Source organism: Thalassophryne amazonica, chromosome 20 (assembly GCF_902500255.1).
Source record: "Thalassophryne amazonica chromosome 20, fThaAma1.1, whole genome shotgun sequence".
In the NCBI taxonomy this organism is placed as follows: Eukaryota; Metazoa; Chordata; class Actinopteri; order Batrachoidiformes; family Batrachoididae; genus Thalassophryne; species Thalassophryne amazonica.
The window spans coordinates 45,855,682-45,878,662 of record NC_047122.1 but is presented as its reverse complement, the minus strand read 5'-3'; the positions used below and the strand labels follow the sequence as shown (position 1 = coordinate 45,878,662).

Genomic DNA, 22,981 nt, shown 5'->3' with positions numbered 1-22,981 from the left:
AAACAGCACATTACAATGATGTAATTATCTTTTAACTAATTTGTATGTAATGTTACGACCTCATATAATAGCAAACAGAAGAATTAGATCACAAGTTTAATTTCTAACAGAAATTTAAAAGACAAAACTTAAAATGGGATTGTCGTTATTTTGTCATTTTATCATTAAATTTCATAATGTGCATGTATTTTATGGAAAAGCAAAACATACCTGAACGTCGTCGGTCACGTGGCAAATCCTCGACACGGTGCTTCGTGCTTCGTTCGAGGGAGTGCGACGCAGGATTTGAAGCGTCGGTGTCAGATGTAGCATCCTTAATTTTACCGTCATATTTAACACATTTTAGTGGTGTTATGATGTTCAATCGCACGCCCGACACCAGAGCGAGGTAAGACTGGTGTAATGCTGCAAAGCAAAATCTGAAAGCAGAATGCTGTCGACGTTTGTGTAAGTTTGGTTCACAGAAGAGGGCGTCATCGTGTAGCTAGCGTTAGCTTGACCAGAATCACTGAAGCCTTAGTGTTGTTTTTGTACAAACATCGATTTATTATTATGAGACACAAACCGTTGCAAAGTACGAAATAAATAAAAAAGATATTTTAGTGATACAAAGATAAGTTGTAAAAAAGTCACCTTTGCAGAGTGTCGTTAACAACACTCTGCAAAGGTGACTTAGTAATTTAGTGATGAAACTACTCACTGATTTGTGTATTTTAAAGGTACAACAAATGTATCAATATTATAACAACCGTAATTACTTTTTCTAAATAACTGACACTTTTTGACAGGTTTTAACTTTTCAGAACAAGCGTTTTACATTTGTTACAATTCATTTGAACAGTTCGATTTTGGTGCTATTGCACTGTAAAATATAATAAGTTGACTTTACTTAAAAAAAAATATACAAAGTTGTTGCCTTAAAAAAAGTAATTTATGTTAACTTAGATACATTAGATTTGATTAACTAATTTTTTGTTAGTTCTCTGTACTCAAATGAACTTAAATAAATTATAGTAACTTATTCATTTTGAGTTTGCAGTACTCAAATAAACTTAAAAACCTAGATTATAGTAACTTGTTTATTTTGAGTTTACAGTAGTCAAATAAATTAGATTACAGTAACTTATTTACTGTGAGCATCCAGTACACAAATGACAGCGTAATTCTCTTTAGTTTTGTTCATCCTTCATATTCAGGTCAATTTAATTTTCTTGAAGCTACAGCTAACTGCTAACTTTTAGTATTGACTCCGGTACACTGTCAGCTACACAAGCCATTTTTGCGTTTAAGCACTGCTGACACTTCTGAGTTAAAACAAAGGCGATCACAAATCCAACACAAACAACGAGTCAGAGCTTCTGTCTTTGAGCGCTCTGCCCACTGCTGTAAGGACAAGTCCTTTACTTTCAACATGGAACAGTACTGGCGTGTCACATAGGACATTAAAAGCAAAGCCGTTTTGACTTATGGTTTTGATTTATAAACCAAACTAATTCCAGACAGTTTATCATCAATGAGTGAAAAACAGGTTGGAGAGAGCACTGGTGGTCCAAACACGGGCTCACCATGGACGTGTGTGGGCGGGAATGCGCAAAGTGAGGCAGATCTGCACATGTCAGAAAGAATGCCCCAAAGGACACTGGATATGAAAAATTATTTTTTCTAATTTGTCTTAAATGGGAAACATCAAGTAAAGCAGGTCTTCCAGTCTCAAAGTATTACTTACTTATTTAAAAAGAGTGTTCATAACAGGTTGATGAAAACTGAGTTTGGTTCACTTATCATACTTAATTCATTTGTATGTTAGCATTTACAGTGTGGATGATCTGTGAAATTTCTTTTTTTTTATGTGTACAGATGGATCGAGTGATTCATGAGTTTATTGCAAAATTCTGCAACATTCAGTCAAAATGATTGTTAATTGTTGCAGTAGCTGAGCAAATGTTAAATGCAACAGTAAAAATGTTAACAATTTTTGGATACAAGTTTTTTTTTTCTGTGCCAGCAAAATTCTGTTAATGGGAGATTTGGTAGTGTGTACAATTAACTGTTCTACCTTTGTGTATTCCTCATTGACAAATACTTTTTGATATTTGATGAATGACTTGACAGTAGTACAAATCTACTTCCCACAGACCAGGCAGGTACACTTTAACAACTCTGTCATATTTACAGGTCCATCTCAAAAAATTAAAATATCGTGAATAAGTTCATTGTTTTATGCCAGGTATTTCAGAGAGTGAAATTTTACATATTCTAGTTTCAATACATAGAAACTAAAATGTTTCAATCATTTTTCCATTTAATTTTACAGCCTATGGCAGCATGGTGGATTAGTGGTCAACACTATTGCCTCACAGCAAGAATGTCATGGGATCAATTTCCTCATGTGGCTTTTCTGTGTGGCATTTGCATGTTCTCCCCATGTTTATGTGGGTTCCCTCTGGAGGTTAGGTGAGCTGGAAACGTTAAATTCTCCATAGGTGTGCGTGCGGGTGTGAATGTGTTTGTCTCTCTGTATGTGGCTCTGCAATAGGCTAGTGTCCTGTCGAGGGAGTATCCTGCCTCACACCCTATGACTGCAGGGATAGGCTCCAGGACCCCACATGACCCTTAATTGAAGTAAGCAGGAATAGAAAATGGATGGATAATTATGGCCTACAGCTAGAAAAAATAGAAAATGCATATCCTACAATATTTGAATGTTTCAGAAGTTCAGTTTAAAAAAAGGATTTATACTACAGAAATATCTAACTGCTGAAAAGTGTGCTCATTTATGCGCTCAGTATTTGGTTGTGGCTCTTTTTGAAGGATTTCCTGCATGAGTGCAGTGTGGCATGGACATGATCAGCCTTTTGCACTGCTGAGGTGTTCTGGAAGTCCAGATTGCTTTGACAGCAGCCTTCAGCTCATCTGGATTGTTGGTTCTGGTGTCTCGTATGATCCTCTTGACAATACCCGTTAAAAAATCTATGAGGGATTGTATATGAGACCAATCAAGTAGAGTAATACCATGGTCAGCAAACCAGGTACTAGTAGTTTTGGCACTGTGAAGACATGCCAAGTCCTGCTGGAATAGGAATTCAGCATCATAAAGCACCATAAAGCTTTTCAGCAGATGGAAGCATGAAGTGTTCTACAATCTCCTAGTAGTTGACTGGATTGACTTTGGACTTGATAAAACACTGTGGACCAACACCAGCAGATGACAGAACCCCAAACCATCACTGACTATGGAAACGTCACACTGGACTTCAAGCAGCTTGGATTTTGTGTCTCTCCACTCTTCCTCCAGACTTTGAGAGCTTGAGTTTCAATTGAAATGTAAAATTTACTTTTATCTGAAAGGAGGACTTTGGTCTACTGAGCAACAGTCCAGGTAAGCTACTTCTGGCATTCTGTGGTTCCGAAGTGGTTTGGCACCAGGAATACGACACTTGTACTCCATTTCCTGGACACACCTGTGCGTGTTGGCTCTTGATGCACTGACTCCAGCCTCAGTGGACTCCTTGTGTGAAGGTCCCCAAAGTTCTTGAATCAGCTTTGCCTTACAGTGTTCTCAAGGCTGCGGTTGTCCCTGTTACTTGTGCATCTTTTCTGACCACACTTTTCCCCTCCAATCAACTTTCCATTAATATTTTTTGAATCCAGAACTCTGAACAGCCAAAGGTTTTAGCAGTGACTTTCGTCCTTGTGGAAAGTGTCTGAGTGTCTTCTGGACAACTGTCAATTCAGCAGTCTTCCCCATGATTGTGGTTGTGTGTACTGAACTAGATGTGAGGCATTTATGGTATTCATATTGCATAGTGACTTGAAACAGAATATTCTAATATTTGGAGATATGCATTTTCTATTTTTGGAGCAGGAGTCTGTAATTCTAAAAACTTTTCTATGTACTGAAACTAGAATATGTAAAAATGTTTGCTTTCTGAAATACCAGACAAAAAATATTGAACTTTTTCATGAAATTCTTATTTCATTTATTTTTTAGATGCACCTGTATAGAGGATCAAATATGAATTCATACTGAATAAACAAATAATGTATAAATAAATTAAGTAAATGGATAAATGTATTAATTTTTATCCCCCCGGTATGAAATATGGGGCATATAGTGATCAGCATGTCCATCCATCCGTTTTCGCTTGTTAGCGCGATATCTCAAGAACCACCTGACTAATTTCAGTCATATTTAACATAAGGGTGTACTTGGGTCATCACCAGTCGATTACGGTGACCTTGGTGTCAGTTTCAAGGTCACAGTGAGATATTGTCATCCTTGTTAGCGCGATACCTCAAGAACTACTTGACCAATTTAATTCATATTTAGCATATGTATGTATGCAATATTTGGGTGATCCTTCAACACTTTGTATTACTGAATTGTGGGGACCAGGAGGATATGTTAATTCATGTTTGGTCCTCCATAGATATCTGCCTCTTTTACATACGACATCATTTCCATCCTGCCACACGTGACTGTTGCACTAACAACAAGATAGAATATCAGCTGAAGCATTCTGTAGGAGGCTGGTTTATGAAATTGGTCAGTTTTGCACATCAAGAAGGTCACTTTAACTTATGAATATGAAATCTGCTGCAACAGTAATGTTTCTCTTCAGACGATTTTTAAATTAAGCGTGCTAATTTATACTTAATATGTATGAATATCATGTTTATTAAAAAAGAAGTCAGTGTTGTGTTGGATGTTTGGTTATAGATACAAAACAATCATAGCCTTTACAAGCCTTTTTTAATAGTCCTTTTAAAGTAAACTTTTTGTGTTCCTGGAACAAATGTTTGCAGTCAGATACTCACTGACATGTCACTCTTCACCGTGTCCAGAGACAGCCAGACAGGAAGGATCCAAGAAAATATAACTAATGTGGAAAAACATTTCGGACAGATGTGTCAACTGTTTGCTACATATGTCCGTAAAACTGCCAAGCTACGAGACGGGGCAGATCTGCTGGTTAAAGAAATCAACCTCTATGCAGACACGGAAACAACAAACCTGAAGAGCGGAATGAAACAGTTTGCCGACCACATAGCCAAGATTCAAGACTATCGCCATGCCCAGGTAAATCTCCACTGGTTTCCACAGTACGTTTTCACAGAAAAGTCTTATTAAATGGACACAGTCAGAGGACATCTTGAAATTATCTCGTTCACAGGTGGAACGACTTGAATCTAAGGTCGTAGAGCCATTAAAAGTCTACGGATCTATAGTGAAATCTAAAAGGGTAAGCAGAGCACAATATACACTGTATCAGTGATCATTAACTCTAAATGATCCACGGCTCCAAGTGAGCCAAGTCACAGAAGAGCAAGTGGCTGTCCTTGCTCAAATACATTAAAATATCATCTGCCAAATGATACAAAGTGTAAAGTCCATGTTAGCACGAATAATGACTGCTGTGTTCTTACAGGAGGATCTGAAGACAACTCAGATTGCCAGAGACAGAGAGGCCAAACAGATGGCTCAGCTGGAAAGGACCAAACGGAGAAACCCCTCAGACAGGCAAATCATTGTATCCTTGTACTGTGTTCAAATCACGTTATGTCAGATAGATGAAGTACAGAGGTTTCCATGATCCACAGCTGGCCTGAAACTGTACGGCTGATTTAAAGTTTTAAGAGTTTAGTTTATATTTTGTCGAGATAGTACCATGCTACATTGTGTTTCTGTGTCATAAAAAGGACATTTTCAGTCTTCTCGCCACAGAAGATTCATCACCAATAGCAACCATATTTGTTTTTGTGGGTGTCTCACACAGGGAACCAGTGGGGTTGCATAACACCTGAATAGATTTGTATCATTTGATTGTTGGTTTGTATGTCGTGATATGGATTTATTCGTACCATTTGTCATGTTCCTTTTACCATGCAATTTTGGTTGTGTGTGTTTTGTGCTATTGCAAGTCACCGCACGCTCACACTAGCGGGTACAGCACTTAGCTTTCAGCAGCCCAACACAGTGCCCAGACTCGCTGGGTAATGGACAGGAAGGCTGGATGCGCCACGGGAGCTTGAAAGTGAGTTGGGTTTGTCCTGAGAAAGCAGTGTTTGCCGGAGGCAGAGCCGTGTAGGCCGGTTTGACCCTGCCACAGGCCGAGTTGGCCCCACCGCAGCTCAGGGCTTGCGGGGGGCCACTGAGGCACAGCAGGTTCCATCAGATGACACCTTAGTGAGACAGGGCATCTCTGTATCATTACCGAGCTTTGGCGAACACCGTAGGACCGGGAAGGGTGCAAGTCCCTTTTCTCTTTATAAATTAATAAAATGTCAAATGACAAGGATGTATTTTAGGCATTATATAAAACAAATAATGTTTTTTCAATCGTGCAATGGTGCAAATATTTCATGAGGTGAAAGATGGAACATTCTTTCACCTCATGAAGTATTTGTACCATTGCACTCAAACATTCATTATTTGTATACTATGCGTAGCTACAGTATCGCATACAAAACTAGGAGTAGACTCAAACCCAATGCTGTTTTCTCTCTCCTTCATTACAGCATACCATGATTTAAACCAAGGTGCAGTTGTTAGTCATACAGTGATGTGCATCAACATGCTAGTAGTCATATTGAATTGTAGTTGAGCTTGTATCTAAGAATGGGTGGGCTATAACAGATATTTGTGTTTCTTCCTTGACTAGGTCTTCAGTCTCAGGTAATCTGTGCATATCAACACCTCTGATGTTTGAAAACAGAAGAAAGACTCTGGATTACTTCCAAACGGAGATAAAACAGTGACAATAGAAATTCAATTTTTTTCCAGTTTTATAAGAAGGGTTACTGCTTTGAAAGACCTGATTTGACCACAGTTTGGATGTGAGATGCAGTGACAACTGGATGTTTTTAAGATGTGAATGTCTTCATGAAGTGACATTTTTAAAAGCATTCATTCAAGTTGATTGCGCATTGTCCACAAGATGGCAGTGTGTAATCATTTTATCTGTGTTCTTGAAAAGAAACTGCACCAGATGTACACAATTATTTTACATTCTACAAAGTAACAACTCCTGTTTAAAAAACAAAAGAGAAAGAGGGTGAGGGGGGCTGTGACCCTAACGGAAACATTGAGAAACCACTGTATGCCATTTTTACTCTTGTGATATGGTTTACTTTTTTTCCACATTTTATGTTATAGTCTTATCCCAAAATGGATGAAATAAATTTTTCCCCTCAAAATTCTGCACACAATCCCCCATAATGATAATGTGAAAAAAGATTTTTATATATATTTGCAAATTTATTAAAAATAAAAAAGAAAGAAATCACATGTAGATAAGTATTCACAGCCTTTGCCATGAAGCTCAAAATTGAGCTCAGGTGCATCCTGTTTCTATTGATCATCTTTTAGTCATTTCTACAGCTTCATTGGAGTCCACCTGGGGCAAATTCAGTTGATTGGACATGATTTGAAAAGACACACATGCGTCTACATATAAGGTCCCATAGTTGACAGTGCATGTCAGAGCACAAGCCAAGCATGAAGTCAAAGGAACTGTCTGTACACCTCTGAGACAGGATTGCCTCAAGGCACAAATCTGGGGAAGGGTACAGAAACATTTCTGCTGATTTGAAGGTCCCAATGAGCACTGTGGCCTCCATCATCCATAAATGGAAGTTCAGATCCACCAGGACTCTTCCTAGAGCTGGATACCTGTCTAAACTGAGTGATCAGGTAACAAGGGCCTTAGTCAGGGAGGTGTCTGAGAACCCAATGGTCACTCTGTCAGAGCTCCAGCATTCCTCTGTTGAGAGAGAAGAACCCTAACCCTAACCTTATGGCCTGAAGGACAACCATCTCTACAGCAATCCACTAATCAGGCCAAACGGAAGCCACTCCTTAGTAAAAGGCACATGGCAGCCCACCTGGAGTTTGCCAAAAGGCAACTGAAGGACTCTGAGACCATGAGAAACAAAATTCTCTGGTCTGATGAGACAAAGATTGAGCTCTTTGGCGTGAATGCCAGTTGTCATATTTGGAGTAAACCAGGCACCATCCCTACAGTGAAGCATGGTGGTGGCAGCATCATGCTGTGGGGATGTTTTTCAGCGGCAGGAACTGGGAGACTAGTCAGGATTGAGGGAAAGATGAATGCAACAATGTACAGAGACATCCTGGATGAAAACCTGCTCCAGAGCGCTCTTGACCTCAGAGTGGGATGATGGTTCATCTTTCAGCAGGACAATGACCCAAAGCACACAGCCAAGATATCAAAGGAGTGGCTTCAGGACAACTCTGTGAATGTTCTTGAGTGGCCCAGCCAGAGCCCAGACCTGAATCTGTTTGAATATCTCTGGAGAGATCTGAAAATGGCTGTGCACCGACGCTTCCCATCCAACCTGATGGAGCTTGAGAGGTGCTGCAAAGAGGAATGAACAAGACTGGCTAAAGATAAATGCACCAAACTTGTGGCATCATATTCAAGAACACTTGAGGCTGTAATTGCTGCCAAAGGTACATCAACAAAGTATTGAGCAAAGAATGTGAATATGTGATATCTTTTATTTTTTAATAAATTTGCAAAAATAAAAAACTAAAACTTTTCATGTCATTATGGGGTGTTGGGGGTAGAATATTGAGTGGGAAAATTAATTTACTCTGGGAATAAGGCTGTAATATAACAAAATGTGGAAAAAGCGAAGTGCTGTGAATACTTTCCAGATGCACCGTATTGTGTAAGAGCTAAGGATTTATTCATTTTCCTGATTAGTGGGTAGAATGCAGAGTTTGCAGTGTGTGTGCGTGTGTGCATGCAATGCTGATTTAAACTTTTAAGACTTCAACTTTCTGGTTAATTCAATCAACATTCACAAATGAATGCCATTCTGTTTATAGTGCAACTTGCTTTAGTAAAAAAAAAAAACTAACCAGCCTGTTATTTCATTCCAATGTGTTTCTGTTTGCCATCAGGCTGAAAGTGAGCTCCACAGAGCCACCACGGATGCTGCACGCACCAGCAGGCAACTAAAAGAGACCATAGATGATTTTGAGAAGCAGAAGATTCAGGACATCAAGGTCTGCAGTTGTAAACATTCTGTTAATGCTCAGAGTTGTATTGTCGGGAATGGGATCAGCAGAAAACCATGCAGTGGTGTATCCACTCCTCTTAACCTGTATCATGAAATATTTTTGTTTCAAATGAGTTTGACTTTTTAAAGCTACTGTTAAGGTTCTTTTATGTGGTGAGTGAGCTCAAAAGGACAGGAAACGGACTTCAGAGTTTAGATGTTTTTTTTAAAGTTGCCTACACCGATAACAGTCATCTAGCAGTGCTGGGGTCATCGAACAAACGTCACATGCATCGTTTGAATAAAGAACCCCGCATTCTCCCTGCATTAACTTTTGTTCCTGAGTCAAGGCTGACCCTCATGTGGGCGGTCCTTACCCTGTCGTGAATCAGTGGCTATGTGATTGGCTGTAAAGTTAAGTAGGTTGGTATAAGCGGATGTCGTGCTCACGTTGTGTTCAAAGCGGTATGTAAATATTTTATGGTGTATTTGTATGTCGGCGTGGTAAGCAATAAATCAGTGTTCCAGAGTGTTCCATCATGCCGTCCAAATAGATGCAAATATTTTGGTTTTATCAATTAGACAGCTATAAAAAGCAGTTAGGTTAAGATCAGGTTGTATTACCAAATACAAGGACGTTTTGGATGTGCGTCGGCTATTTTGGGTGTGCATTTTGTAGTATGCATCATGGAACACTATGACACTACAGCGTGTAGGATTTTGGGACATTTATTAACAGAAAAGTAATATAGCATTCATAACCATCTATTAATTAGTGGGTAGTTACCTGAAACAGTTTGGTGTTTTGCAGTTGTGAATCTTGCGTGGTCGGTTTCAGCAGAGTTCCGGTTTAGGGCACAGTGTAAACACACCATATGAAGCATGGACAACAAGACAACATCGGGGCACAGCAGAAGTTTCTCACAGGTCCTACACCTCCTCTCAACTTGAGAGAACGTGTCATCATCATAATTGCTTGTGAACTCACTGGATCTGCGCCATTCACATCTTCGCTTTGCCATTGTTTGTATGCGCTGTGAGACACCGGAACTCTGCGGGCACTGCAGCGCATTCTGGGAAGCGCAGGGGGATTATGAGAAACGTTAAAATACCGAATGAATCAATGTGTTTTCATGAGATCTTTGTTTCTACGTGGGAGAAGGTTCACTCTTCGACGTTGCCATGTTGCATTGTCATGTTGATACTGTCATTAGTGTCCAAATACATTCCAAAAAGGGCCAAGCGGGTGCAGGTTTTCTTTGAAACCACTGACTCCAGCAGGTAATTTTACTGATTAACATCAGCTCCAGCAGATTGGATGAGTTTGTCAATGAAATCACTTTGTGGCCGTTTCTGGAATGTCTTTGGATGCCACTATGGTAGCCCAAAAAGGATGTACCTACTCTGCATTTTGGATCTTACAGCATGGTTGGAAGACCAAAGGGGATTAAAAAAAAGAAATCATTGGTATGATGCTACTGGTTGCTCTTGCACGTTTGACAACCCTCTTGTGAAATGGAGACTCAGATATTCTGCTTTCTGCAAGACAAGGGAATATGAATCATTATCACCAAAGAAATATAAATGTGAAGGGAACAATATTGTGACTGGTGATGGTACAATGCAGTCTCTAACCTCACCACTAGAGGCCATTAAATCTCACACACTATACCTTTAATGACCACTGGACTCTTCTGTATCACTTAAATACAGGATTTTAAAATTAGATTGAGTATTGATGAATTGCTCTTGTGTGTGCACATGTAGAAGATCTTTGGTGATTTTGTGAAGGTGGAGATGTGCTTCCATACCAAAGCCTTAGAGTTGTACACGTTGGCCTACCAGAGCATCCAGAGTGTGGATGAGGAGAAGGACCTTGAGGTAGGTTAATGCCAACTCTGATCAACCAGGGTGCAGTGATTACATGCACATTAGTGCGTTGAAAATCTAGAAAGGTCATTATTAATCTGAAATGTTCACTATACTGACAAACCATCTGACTAAAGAGGTTGGTGTACTAATGTTTGTGCTATTATATTAGCCTGACGCATTATGTTCACCATCTGCTGAGCATTTCGTTGACTTTGAGGTTTTGTGTAACCGGTCCAACCTGTCACAGCCCGGTGTACCCTTTACTAATTACTCACACACTGTATTATCAGCGCCCTTCATCTCATGTGGTAACTTTGAAGTAACCTGCACTGAATCCTGCATGGTGTCCGGACGTGCAAGCTAGTGCTAGTTTCTCCTTATAGAATTCAGTGATTCTCCCAACTATTTTAAGCAACAATGCCTGCAGTAAGAAAACAAAGGCTTAATGTTATTAAGTGAACACTTCTCCTCTGCAGATGTCCTTGTGCTATTTTTCTTCCCCTCCTTGTCGCCTCATCTGTGTTTTGGCACTGAATCATCTCCCTTCCATTCATATTGAAGTGAAACTCCCCATCCAGACGAGGCTGTTTTTCAATGACTCACAGTACAAAGCATGGGAGATTGAATCATCCAGAAAAGCCACAATGACAGGCATGAAGTTAATCCTGATCGAGAGTCCCTGCAGAATTTATTTTCAACAGTGAAATGCATTACTGTGTTTTAAATGGCAGTTTGCAATACGATCAGAGGCATACTTTCCAATCTGTTGTCTTAAAGTAATTAAAAGTGATTACCTGCTGAGCTGTTGAGTTGCTAGAAATAATGCAGAACATTTTTTTTTTGCTTGGTGCTCGGGGTTTTTTTTTTTTTTTTTTCTCTCTCTCTCTCTTAATTTCTTTTTTGTCTCTGCACTACGACAGTGCGACAACAAAACAGTCAAGCGGTGACTTTCGTCTTTAAACTGTTGCCGACTGCCTGAATTGTAGAATCCCAGTCATCAGGTCTGACTGCAGCTTGTTACTGGGGCACATTAACTTCAGATCAGGCGAATGACTGTCACTGCAGCAGAACATTTCACTTTTCCTTCAAAAATTCTTGGGTTGCTTTTGCAGTTTGGTTTGATGTCCATCTGCGCAATAGAATGACTTCCAATGGCTGTTGAAACATTCCCTGCTGCTTTTCTCAGACATGACGTCAGTGAATACAAAGGAAGCTTTTTCACTGGCAGCTGTATACATCACAACACTACCGCTGGGTTTCACGCATTAGGTGGGATGTTTAGGTCATGGCCCATGTCTCAAGTTAATATTGTCTCATCACTCTGTTGGTTTTTCCAGAATGATGAATGCTTTTTTAGCTCCCACTACTGCAGTGTGGGAATGAGCTCCATCTGCTTGCATATCTGCTTTTGGCCTTTGTCTTGTGGTTATTCAACACCAGAGTGCCACAGAGCCAAATATTTGTAATATAAGTTGATCTCTCAACCCCCTAGCTAAAGTTCAGAGGGTGTCACACTTGCCCCACTTTGTCTGGGTCAAATCAAGGAGGATTTAGGTGTCAGTACGAGGTTGAGTACTTGTCTTTGTGAGAGCTACTGGTCCTTCAGGAGACATCTTGTTCCATGACCTTTTGCAAACTTTAATCTGGTCCGTTTTTGAGGCTTAGAAGTGTTTTACATCCTGTAATAAACCCTCTGTTTATTTTTGTGAAGACTTCCCATGTTTGTTTGTTGCTTTTTGCTTCATTTTCCTCACTGAACTGGATATGTCAAGCGTAATGGACATCTTCCATCTTTTCCCCAAACTAATCAGTGTTACATGGCTTTTGCATTTGGTGCTGGGTTAGAAGTGTGGAAGAACATGCCAGAGTGTGTTTCTGTATCAGCAGCGCTGTCTTCTATTCCTACATAATCCCAGAAAAGGTTCTTATATCATATACATCTTTTATTGGAACAGATAGAGGGGATTTTGATGGATGTCAACTTTCTGCAGTGTGTTCTTGTTCTGGCCAGCTGTTGTGGGGGAAGAGCTGTCTCACCACAGGAAGATTTTTTTCTATCTTCTACTGCAGTTTAATTGATTTTTCTATAAATATGCTCAAATTAAAGTTGAAAATCTCCACTTAAAATAATCTGTTCCTTAAATAATTTTATTTCAAGTACAATGTTTCCACCAAGTGTTAAAAGTAAAGTAAGTAAAAAACAGTACACAGAAATTCAACAAAAAATAATAATCATTATGGTGACACATCGAGGAAAGAATATAAAATTGGTGTCATAGTCTAATCACCTTACTCTGTATTTGGTACACTTAAAACAGTTAAGCTTCCATTATTTTATACCGACTATAAAATAATTAAAAATGTAACACTTTCTCTCTTTGGCAGATGTTCAGGAGCCTCCTGCGCCCCCCTGAATATGTGTCACGGTTAGATACTGTGCAAGCTGATTCCAAAGCCTCCCTTGTTCACACCGGGTCCTTCCTGGGAACGCTGGGGACTTCACAGGTAAGTCGCGTCGAGTTAAATTTCCTGATAAGCCATCATTAACTCATAAAAAAGTAGAATTTCCCAAAGCTTCTGAGGTCCCTCGTGAAGCAGTTTCTGTTATGAAATCGCTTTTCATCTTCCTCTTTGAAAGCTGCACGCGTTTCATTGTAATGAGACTGAAAATTCCCTCCTTAGTTTTCAGAACTCCGTAACTTTCCTCATACCAGACGCTGGTTCTCGGTGATGTTTACTGACCGCTGTCATGTGACCTAGTGCAGTAATGCAACATCACATCCATCGCCTGTCTGATTTTTCAGGCAGCTCGGTTATTTCACACGTGTTCCATATAGTCAGTTATAACAGCGTCTTAAAAATGGTAATCCACAGATTTACAGTATAATTCACACTGATAAGTACAGCAGCATCCTGCAGGACACCAGAAGCACTTGGTTTGTTGACAAACGTAAGGTGGGGGGAAAAAATTCTGTGGTGAAGTTGAATGTCAAAAGAGAAACAGAAAAGATTTTTGTAAATGCACCGGTCATGCCAGAACGTTTTCACGCCACAGTGACTGTTTACTTGTTGTCACAGCAACAAAAAGCTTACAGTTGGCAGACGAGAGGACAGGAGGAGGAAGAGGAGGATGAAGATGAATCTGAAGAGGAGGAAGATGACGAGGAAGTCGGTGAAGACACAGATGACGAAAAATAAATTATTTTACTGTCAGACCATAAGTATTTGAACGTTGATGTTATTTTGGTGATATTTTCCACTACAGTGGTGTTGAAATGAAACAAATATGATTGCAGACCATTTAGGAATGATAGACATTTTTACATGTAGTCCCCCACATTTTATAGAACATAAGTAATTGGGCAAACTAAGGATTATTGTTAATAACAATGGGCAACACAGTGGTACAAGAGGCTGGTGTCCTTGCCTCCAAAACAGAACCCCTTTTCCATGTATGTGTAGAGGTGTGTCAAATGAAGATGCAGCAGGCAAAAGCTTCACTGTGTACAGTTTCTCAAAGCCACAAAAGCCTTTAACTCCAGAGTTGTCATGAGTGTCTTGGTGGCTTCCCTCACATTCATGCTTTTTTTTTTAGAACTGCCCACTCCAGACAGATTTACCATACAGTAATTTGTATTTATTGAGTGAGGTAAATTAACTCCAAGACTTATTCAATGACTTGGAAATTTTCACATATCCACCTCCTGACTTGTCAAAAAAAAAAAAAAAAAACTTACTGTAAAATTGAATCAGTCATTCTGATATTTGTGTTGTTTGTTCACATATGGCCTCTGAAAATGGAAGGACTGTGTATCAAAATGGTTGTAATTTCTAAATGGGTCATGATATTTTTGTTAAACCCCCTAGAATTCATCTTAATACTACAAACACGTCTGTATTGTTTCATTACAGCTCTGTTGTGGTGTTGTACAGAGGCAAAACTGCAAAGACGATTACGCCACAAATACTTAGGAAGCTGAAAGTACACTGCTTTTCGTCTTTGTGGAACAAAAGCAAAGCATCATCAGAGGATATATTGGCTGTTTTAAAGGTTTGTTAAAAGAAAAATAAGTGTCAAAGCCACGCTTGCCTCTCAGAAGCATTCTGATGGTTTGACATGTTCACTAATATTTGCCTTTATAATTCCAGGAAGTTCTTGTCTTAGTTTTGTTTTTGTTTTTTTATACAAAAGCTACACAATATCAAATGTACATTTCTTATGTAGTACTGGAATTATCCTTTTACTATGCTGTGGCTACTTGTCCTTGTGAATAAAAGGGGAAATGATCAAACATGCTCAGGTGCATCACACCCATGCTGCAAAGTACGGAGGCACTGAGACAAAATGTGAAATGGGAGTTCACTAACGATAAAATATATGAACTCACTTTGATAAAATCTGCCAATTTCCTATACATGCATGAAACGGGGAATTTGACCTTGACCTCTGGCCTTGATCGTTGACTGATCCTAACTAAAAGCAAACCTCTTCTCCTCCTCCAGAGGCCCAAAGCGCCTCCCAAGTTTAATCAAAATTGGATTAGATGTTCTTAAGATATGTGACTAATAAGAGTTGACGCCTCCGGTAGAGTTACTAAATAGAGGTTTTGAAACTGTATATTTTGTTAACAGTACTGCACAGGCGGTAGCTGCAGTGCAGCAGGTGATGTCAGTTGGCACTTAGCTCATCTCTGACAGTCGTGTAAATACACAAGCGAAGTGGCGCCGTCTGTCTATGTGGATCTATACGTGTTTGTGTTCGAGAGACAGGAAACTTGTCCATTATGCACATGGAGCCGTATCAAATGATTATGTGCATGCGTGTCAGTTTGTGTTGTCTGTCACAGCCAATGCTACTGTCGCTGTATCATTCATCACTTGTGAGTCATCATTCCTCAGCTGCCTGGGTCATGATGAATGTTTTTCTGTTCATGCGCCTGTATACACAAATATACACAACACAACAACATATTATTTATTCTGCAGCCAAAGATGGACAAAAGTTCTCACCTTCTCACACACACACAGACGAATCTAAATATTAAGCGCTGAGGAACAATCATCCACTGAACTATTTCATTTTAACACTTGTCACTTTAACAGAAGGGCTATGACTAGTACGAAACCAACTGTTAAGCAATTTGTAATGATAGCAGAAGAGTGGTAGTAGATGTCTCACCACACCCAACCACACCTACATACAGAGGGATTGAAACACTGCTGGATTACTAGTTCTGAGGATTCCTCTGAGCCCTTTCACACTTGCTGCTCACATACCTCCTCTGTGTTATAAGCGGGTGTCTCTCCTCTACCATATGGTAGAGGAGAGACAGCCCAGGTGTTGCTTCACTTTTTTCACATTTAATGTAATGGGACAGGCTCTAGCTCCCCCCGTGACCCCTTAATTGGAGTAAGTGGTTGAAGATGATTAAGTGAGATTTTTGCTAATTTATTAAACGTAAATCACATGTAGATAAGCAGTCACAGCCTTTAAACTCACGCGCCTCCTGTTTCCACTGATCATCCTTGAGATGTTTCTACAGCTCAGTTGGAGTCCACCTGGGGTAAATTCCGTTAGTTGGACATGATTTGGAAAGACACACACCTATTTACATATAATAAATTTGTAAAAATCTCAAAAAACCTTTTTCACATCATCGTTATGGGGTTTTATGAGGAAAAATGTATTTAATCCATTTTGGAATCAGACTGTAACATAAGAAAATGTGGAAAAAGTGAAGCGCTGTGAATACTTTCTGGTTGCACTGTATGTTAACACCCATTCATGCTTTTTTTTCAAAAAGCTACAGAAACTGCAACCTGTTCAGTTGTTAGTAGACAGTCCTGAGTGAGTGCTTATCACTGATTAGCTAGTGGCTAAAGATATGTTGGGACTAGTATGGGTATGGGTCAAGTATGGGTTTACCAAAACCTATTCAAATTGCAAATGTGTTTAGAGAAATTGAACCAGAAACTCAAAAACTGAGGCTTGAAAGAAAGCAGCTGTTTAAGTGGCTGGAATAGGACACATTTAAGATCAACATACAGTGTGTGCCTTCAGTCCAGCTCATTTTTCATTGGAAATGCCTTCAGCAAACATCACATCACACTTCATGGGAAAAGTGAACAACGTTATGATGAACGTTATGATGCATGACTGTAGACGTTAGGTTCATCATGCAATGATTTCTTGAAGTATCACAGTTACAGACAGAAATAATTAGTGTAAAATTGCTTTTTCTGTATCGTTAATAAATAGGTTGTAGTAGTCTCTACCAAATTGAAGGTTTTGATGGCCTGTCGGGTGAGTAGTTAAAAATATTACACAATTATTAACCAACCGTGAGGTCTGTACGGGGAAATAGACGTGTTGTCAGTACAGACTGAGCGTTGGCAAAGTCCGTACTGACAACACGGAGGTCTGATATCCCCGTACAGACCGAGCAAACTTACAGTATCACCTGAATATGAAAGCTGCTGATGGCTGGTAGTCAGACCTTCTTGCCAACAGATGGTATGGTTGTTAGCTGGTAAGCTTTCAATCTGTGTTTTTTCAGGTGGTGTTTAGATATTTATGGAGTAGGTTTATGGCCGACTTTTTTTTTTTTTTTTTTTTTTATGTTTTTTGCTTCCTGGTCTGTAACGAAAATACGCATTGCGGACCGATTGTCATGGTAACTCGTCTGGATATGGGAAAATATCCGACTGGTAATCAGCCAATCAGAGCGTGCGTAGCGTCACAGCCATATAATAAGAAATATTCCCAGTTATTTAATAATGAATTTAATGATCATTGTTTTGATTCAGTCACCAAAAATATACATTTGGACTGCCAAAAGTGTACCAAGGCCACCAAATGGAAGGTTTTGGTGGGTCCAGTAGTTAAAAATGTTGCTCAGTCTTCCAAAATATGTAATGTAATGTCATGATCATTGATTTGCACCATTGATTTTTCACTTTGAAAAATTAATTAACCATGTTCCAACAAACGTACCAACGCTCCCAAATTTAAAGGTTTGGTGACCCATGGGGCTACTGCTTAAAATAATAGCATCTAGCCCTGATTATATGTTAATATAATGCTGTAATCATTGTTTTAGGCGATCACCTCGAGAAAATCCCATCTGCACACCCCGAGTGTGAAGTAAAAGCTGCGTAGGCGGTGTGTAATCAGCTCTGTGTGTAACAGCGCTGTAATGCACGTAAAGGTTAATGTGCATGCAGGAATGGTCACCTTCACGTGCTCTCACGTGTTAAGTTTACTGTGGATCTGGATGAACTGTGTTTCATTGAGTCATCACCTGTAAAGTGTGTGTTTGTGAGTCACACAGCTTTTCCACCAAAAACCCAGAGGCTCCACTCCCTGATCGCCACCTGAAAGGAAGTGCAGGAGTTCAAGTTAACCCAGCGTCAAAGCAACAGACAGTCTGTGGTTAAACAGCGAAAGGGGAGGGGAGCAAAAGACAAAAAAGGAAAGAAGGTTCAGTCAGAACCCGAGGTCCTTATCACTGACAGTGACTCACTGGCCTTCAGCGTCACGCCAAACGCCCATGTCAACCACAGCACGCTCTCATATCAGTGATGTCATACGTGGTACCTCTTCCCATCGAGCCTCATCTAACTGATCTGATGTGACACAATATCAACCTGCATATACAACACAACTGCAGATTACTCTACCCAAACATATGTGATTCCAAGGTCAAAACTTGGAATAATATCTGTGGTTTTTCATGTTCACTACTGTGCCACTAGATGGCGATGTTTTGAAGCGTTCTTACCTTGCTGATTCGAAAGAAAAAAAAACCTGGCAGACTGAGCACATTGTGTTCTTTTCACCCTGTGGGCATCTGCAGTCAGTTACCTCTGCACACAAAGGGGGCTGCTTTTATTTTGACACCAACAAAACGCAGCCCTGGACTGCAACGCTCAGGTGTGTATTTTTTATTTTATTTATTTAATTTTTTTGAGTGGACGCGAAGGTCGTGTCCACTCAAGGTGTCAGTCAGCCCCGGTGTGAAGTGTGCATCATCACTGAGCAACAAAAGTGTATAACTAATTTATTTGTGTGTTTGGACACAGAACGTGGCTGTATGTGTGCATACGTGCCACACAACCCAATTGTTTGGAATATTAAATACAGTGCCGTGCTGGCGGCTGTTATAAAATCAAGAGGCAACATAGCCGGAGTGTGACTCATGCACTGACTCACTGTCAGGCCTGCCACGGAGCGTGTGCGTGTGTCTCACACTCTATGCTTCCTCTGGAGGACCTTGTCCGTGTTGCTGCTGTTCCAAGAACTCTGAGCCCTGCCACATGCGCTGGATTTCACACCGGCCATCAAGGTCATGTATGTGCGATTGCGTGCACGTGAACCAACAATGTGCGTTTCGGGCCTGGCCCTGCTGGCCTGTGCGGCCCGCCCAGAGACAGTGCATTGCCCCCGCCTCCCTAAAAACGCTTCCAAATCATGTCAACAAGTCAGTCGAGTCATCAAGAGAATTTTCTTTCAAATGAACTCAGAATGTGGATTTAGCATAAATAAATAATTTCATAAGTAATCTGAAAGGATGATGTGACAGTCAAATATGGTGTTTATCTAGAATGTGTGGTTTTATCAATTTATTGTCAAGAAGGTGACTGTTACTCTTCTGCCTCTGTAGGGTGATCAAACATCCCGTTTTTCTAACGACACGTCCTGTTTTCTCGTCCTGTCCTGGCCGTCCTGGGTGTTTTTTTTAGAGAGTGATCAAAACGTCCTGATTTTCATTGTCATCTTTGAGTTAACTTTGAGTATGGGAGCGACTAATCACTGGAGCTATAGGCAGAATGGAACCGGAGCAACTGGTAATTTGGCAGAATGGATGACAGTCGGCGGAATGAGTCGGTTTTGCTTATATTAAACCCAAAACAAGTATTGATGAGATGATCAGGTCTCACCACTAAAATAATCAAGTTATTTAGCCACTATATAAAGCTTTAGGTCGGCATCAGTAGCCCCAAACTCTTGACAGAACAGTGACAGAATGGCAGAACAGGAGCTTGTGTGGTGCCATCTAGTGTTAGTGAAGGTAAATTTTCCAATACGGTGATCTGCTATTCCATCAATTTGAAAAGAGATAAGTTTGTGCTTTGACCATGATGGTGGGGGAGGGGGGACTTACTGCTTTGTAATGTTACCATTTTATTACATTATCTTGAGATTGATTATCAATACATGGAGCTTGGGAGGTATAGGGGACATAGTAAGGTGCTGTTCTATCAATCATTCCGTCAATTGTATTATCATTCCACTTCTGCCGATTAGTACCCGCTTTTGGGTATCTCATTGCTGGGCCAAGTGTCCTGGTTTTTGGTGATCAAAATATGGTCACCCTATGCCTCTGATGATACAATTAGAGTCAGCTAGCTTGCCAAAGAAGACTATTGGATTAAATTGAAAAGGAGGACATAGGGCATGCAGTGGACATAAGAAACTGGCTTGAAAAATGACAATCCAACAAAAAATAAATTGTGGGGGGGTGTTGCACCTGACAGCAATTGGTCAGAAATGACAGGTTAACATAGAGCCTAAATGCTTATGTTACTGCTAGGTAACATAGTGTGACACTATTGCTGATTGGATGGTTTAGTGAGGTCCTCCAGTTGGCCACCAGCATCGAACACAGCCCTGGTGGAGCTCAAAAATGATCCAATTCAACTCTCTAGGGGAACTCAAAGTCATAAGGTTTACGGAGATGAACCCGCAGAAGGATAATTACCCATTTATGGAGATGGCGGCATGCGCCGACCTTCCTGAGGCAATTTATCCCAGTCCACAGCAGAGGAGTGGCCTCCACAAAGCCCTATATCTCTCGCATATGGGATGGAAAGGTCCCAGGCCCCATCTGTCAAACACACCTCAGGGCACTCAACTCTCCGCCTTGCAGAAGGGTTTAATATATTTAGTTTAATATCTTCCACACTGGTCTGACACCCCTCGGCGGCGGTGTGACGAAACACCCAGTGGGGGCTTGTGAGAAAAATAAATGCCAGCAGTTTTCCCACTATTGAAGTGGATTTTCTAAGACTACAGAAGAAGCCAACTACACCAGATGACTGCCCATATGAAGAGGAGCTACCCAATAATGCTCAGATGATTTTTATGATGTTCTGCAACAATTCAATGCAATGACGACACAATACCTTCAACAAATCTCACGTCTTTGATGTTTTAAGTTTATCTGCTGTGGTTCGTAAAGTTGGTAACTTAGACCTTGGAACTTAGGCCGCTGGTGGGTCAGATGTAGTAGCTTAGGTCAGCAGTGGAGTCTGTCCTCGTTTACTACCCTAGGCTCTTGCCGCCGGGTGTTTATGTGCAACAACAGAAGTGTTGTATGTCTGTCTGAGGTCATATTGAGCAGTGGCTGTGTGCAGGTCCTGAATATCTTGCTAACATTTATTTAGCAATTGCTAATCAGTGCACTTCCCTGATTTATGCCCATCATGAAAAGCAGAATAGCTGTTATTGGAGGCAGTAGGTCGTAAGTTATTGTGCTGGATCTGTCGCATTCCAAACAGGTACAAACATAAATCAAAGGATTGCTGTGCTATAAACACTTGTGCTTTTGGAAATTCAACATTGTGGTCTATACTCTGCTGCAGTATATCCATCATCTGATAGGGCTAAAGCGGAAAGTGACTTCTTATTTACTTTCTATTACTGATAGCTGGATTACTCTGATATCCCCACTCGACATAAATCACTGTTTGCAAACCCAACAGGGAAGTAAGAGATTAGTGTGAGACTGACGTATGGTCAAGTGTCTCACGTAAAGTGTGTGGGGGGGTGCATCTCAGAAATTATTGATCAAACTTAGAGTTTAAAGATTAACAGTATTGCTTGTGTAAAGTCAGGAATGTAAGGAGCTAAATGTTACATAATACAGGTGTTTTGTCTTTTTCAACAATTTCTCAAGGAAAAAAGGCAATCTCAAGAACAAAGAGCATTCGCTGTTTCACAGTTGTGAATCTCGCACCATCTCGCGGTCCGTGACTCATGCGAGAGGTCGGTTTCAGTAGAGTTCCAGTTCAGGGCACAACGTAAACACACTACTAGGGGAGCTATGACCAATACCTTTGCCCCCCCCAGCACTAACCAAACCAACTTTTTTAGGTTCTTTAGATGACCCCAAAACACAATCAGGATGTTCCCAAAAATAAAAACTGGCCTCAAGCCAGTTATCAAAGATGGTGTCCAAGATGGCTGCCAAAATAGTTTTGTTTTTGTTTTTTTCACTTAAACACCAATGATTTCTGTCATTATTAAGTCTATTGTTTGTTCCTACTATGTATTTTAATGATAAGGATCTATTGGTGGCCATTTTGGATTGTAAACCCATGAATGAATTTAGTTTAAGCACAAATGAGTTTGCTGTGACCTGCAATGGTCTTCCCATTGAATCTCTGTGATATTTAAGTTGTTTATATGTTGTGTAAAGGTGTTTTAGTGAAAAAACCCTATTTTGGCAGCCATCTTGGATAACTGGCTTGAGGCCAGTTTTTATTTTTGGGAACATCCTGATTGTGTTTTGGGGTCATCTAAGGAACCTAAAACAGTTGGTTTGGTTTAGTCCTGGGGGGGGGCAAAGGTAGTGGTCGTAGCTCCCCTAGTACACCTCATGAAGTATGGACAACAAGACAACACTGGGGCACAGCAGAAGTCCATCACAGGTCCTACACCTCCTGTAGATAACCCTCTGAACTTGGGAGAATGTGTCATCATAATAGTTCATGAACTCGCTGAATCGACGGCATCCACATTCTCGCTAGCCATTGTTTACATGGCTTTGAAATGCCAGAACTCTGCTGGCACCGCGGTGCATTCTGGGAAGCACAGGAGGCCACCAGGGGTATTATGGGAAACGTTAAGACAGTTATTACAATTAAGTCCTATATCAACCCATTGGTGCCCATATCTATTTCCAGATTTGATAGCATGAAATGGAATAGCGTCTACAGTTGTCCCTCAGCAGGACACCGGTTCAGTGCAGGTTACTTTACCAGCCAAGGTCGGTACCCATGTACAGATGGGTGGACTGGA

At 40.4% G+C, this 22,981-nt stretch overlaps 1 protein-coding gene across 2 annotated transcripts; it reads left to right on the top strand.

Annotated features, from left to right (window-relative positions):
- Nucleotides 1-235: 235 nt before the first annotated feature.
- cibar1 (CBY1 interacting BAR domain containing 1) lies at nucleotides 236-14,965 on the top strand. 2 transcript variants are annotated; one of them, XM_034161204.1, is made up of 9 exons: nucleotides 237-388; nucleotides 4,846-5,080; nucleotides 5,175-5,243; nucleotides 5,430-5,531; nucleotides 6,671-6,676; nucleotides 8,930-9,034; nucleotides 10,795-10,908; nucleotides 13,285-13,404; nucleotides 13,978-14,965. In XM_034161204.1, exons 1-9 carry the CDS (start codon nucleotides 354-356, stop codon nucleotides 14,095-14,097), a joined length of 906 nt encoding a protein of 301 aa, XP_034017095.1. In that variant the 5' UTR covers nucleotides 237-353; the 3' UTR covers nucleotides 14,098-14,965. The 2 variants fall into 2 exon arrangements, with proteins under 2 accessions (XP_034017096.1, XP_034017095.1); XM_034161205.1 differs by lacking the exon at nucleotides 6,671-6,676 and having other exon boundaries at nucleotides 236-388; nucleotides 5,430-5,530; nucleotides 8,923-9,034.
- Nucleotides 14,966-22,981: the final 8,016 nt, after the last annotated feature.

Excerpts from the sequence above, each read along its gene's own strand:
- cibar1 (XM_034161205.1), top strand. The coding sequence starts at position 354 with ATGATGTTCAATCGCACGCCCGACACCAGAGCGAG. Across the intron at positions 5,531-8,922 it reads CCCTCAGACAGGCAAATCAT|CCATCAGGCTGAAAGTGAGC; the intron begins TGTATCCTTGTA and ends TGTTTCTGTTTG. Across the intron at positions 13,405-13,977 it reads GAACGCTGGGGACTTCACAG|CAACAAAAAGCTTACAGTTG; the intron begins GTAAGTCGCGTC and ends TTGTTGTCACAG.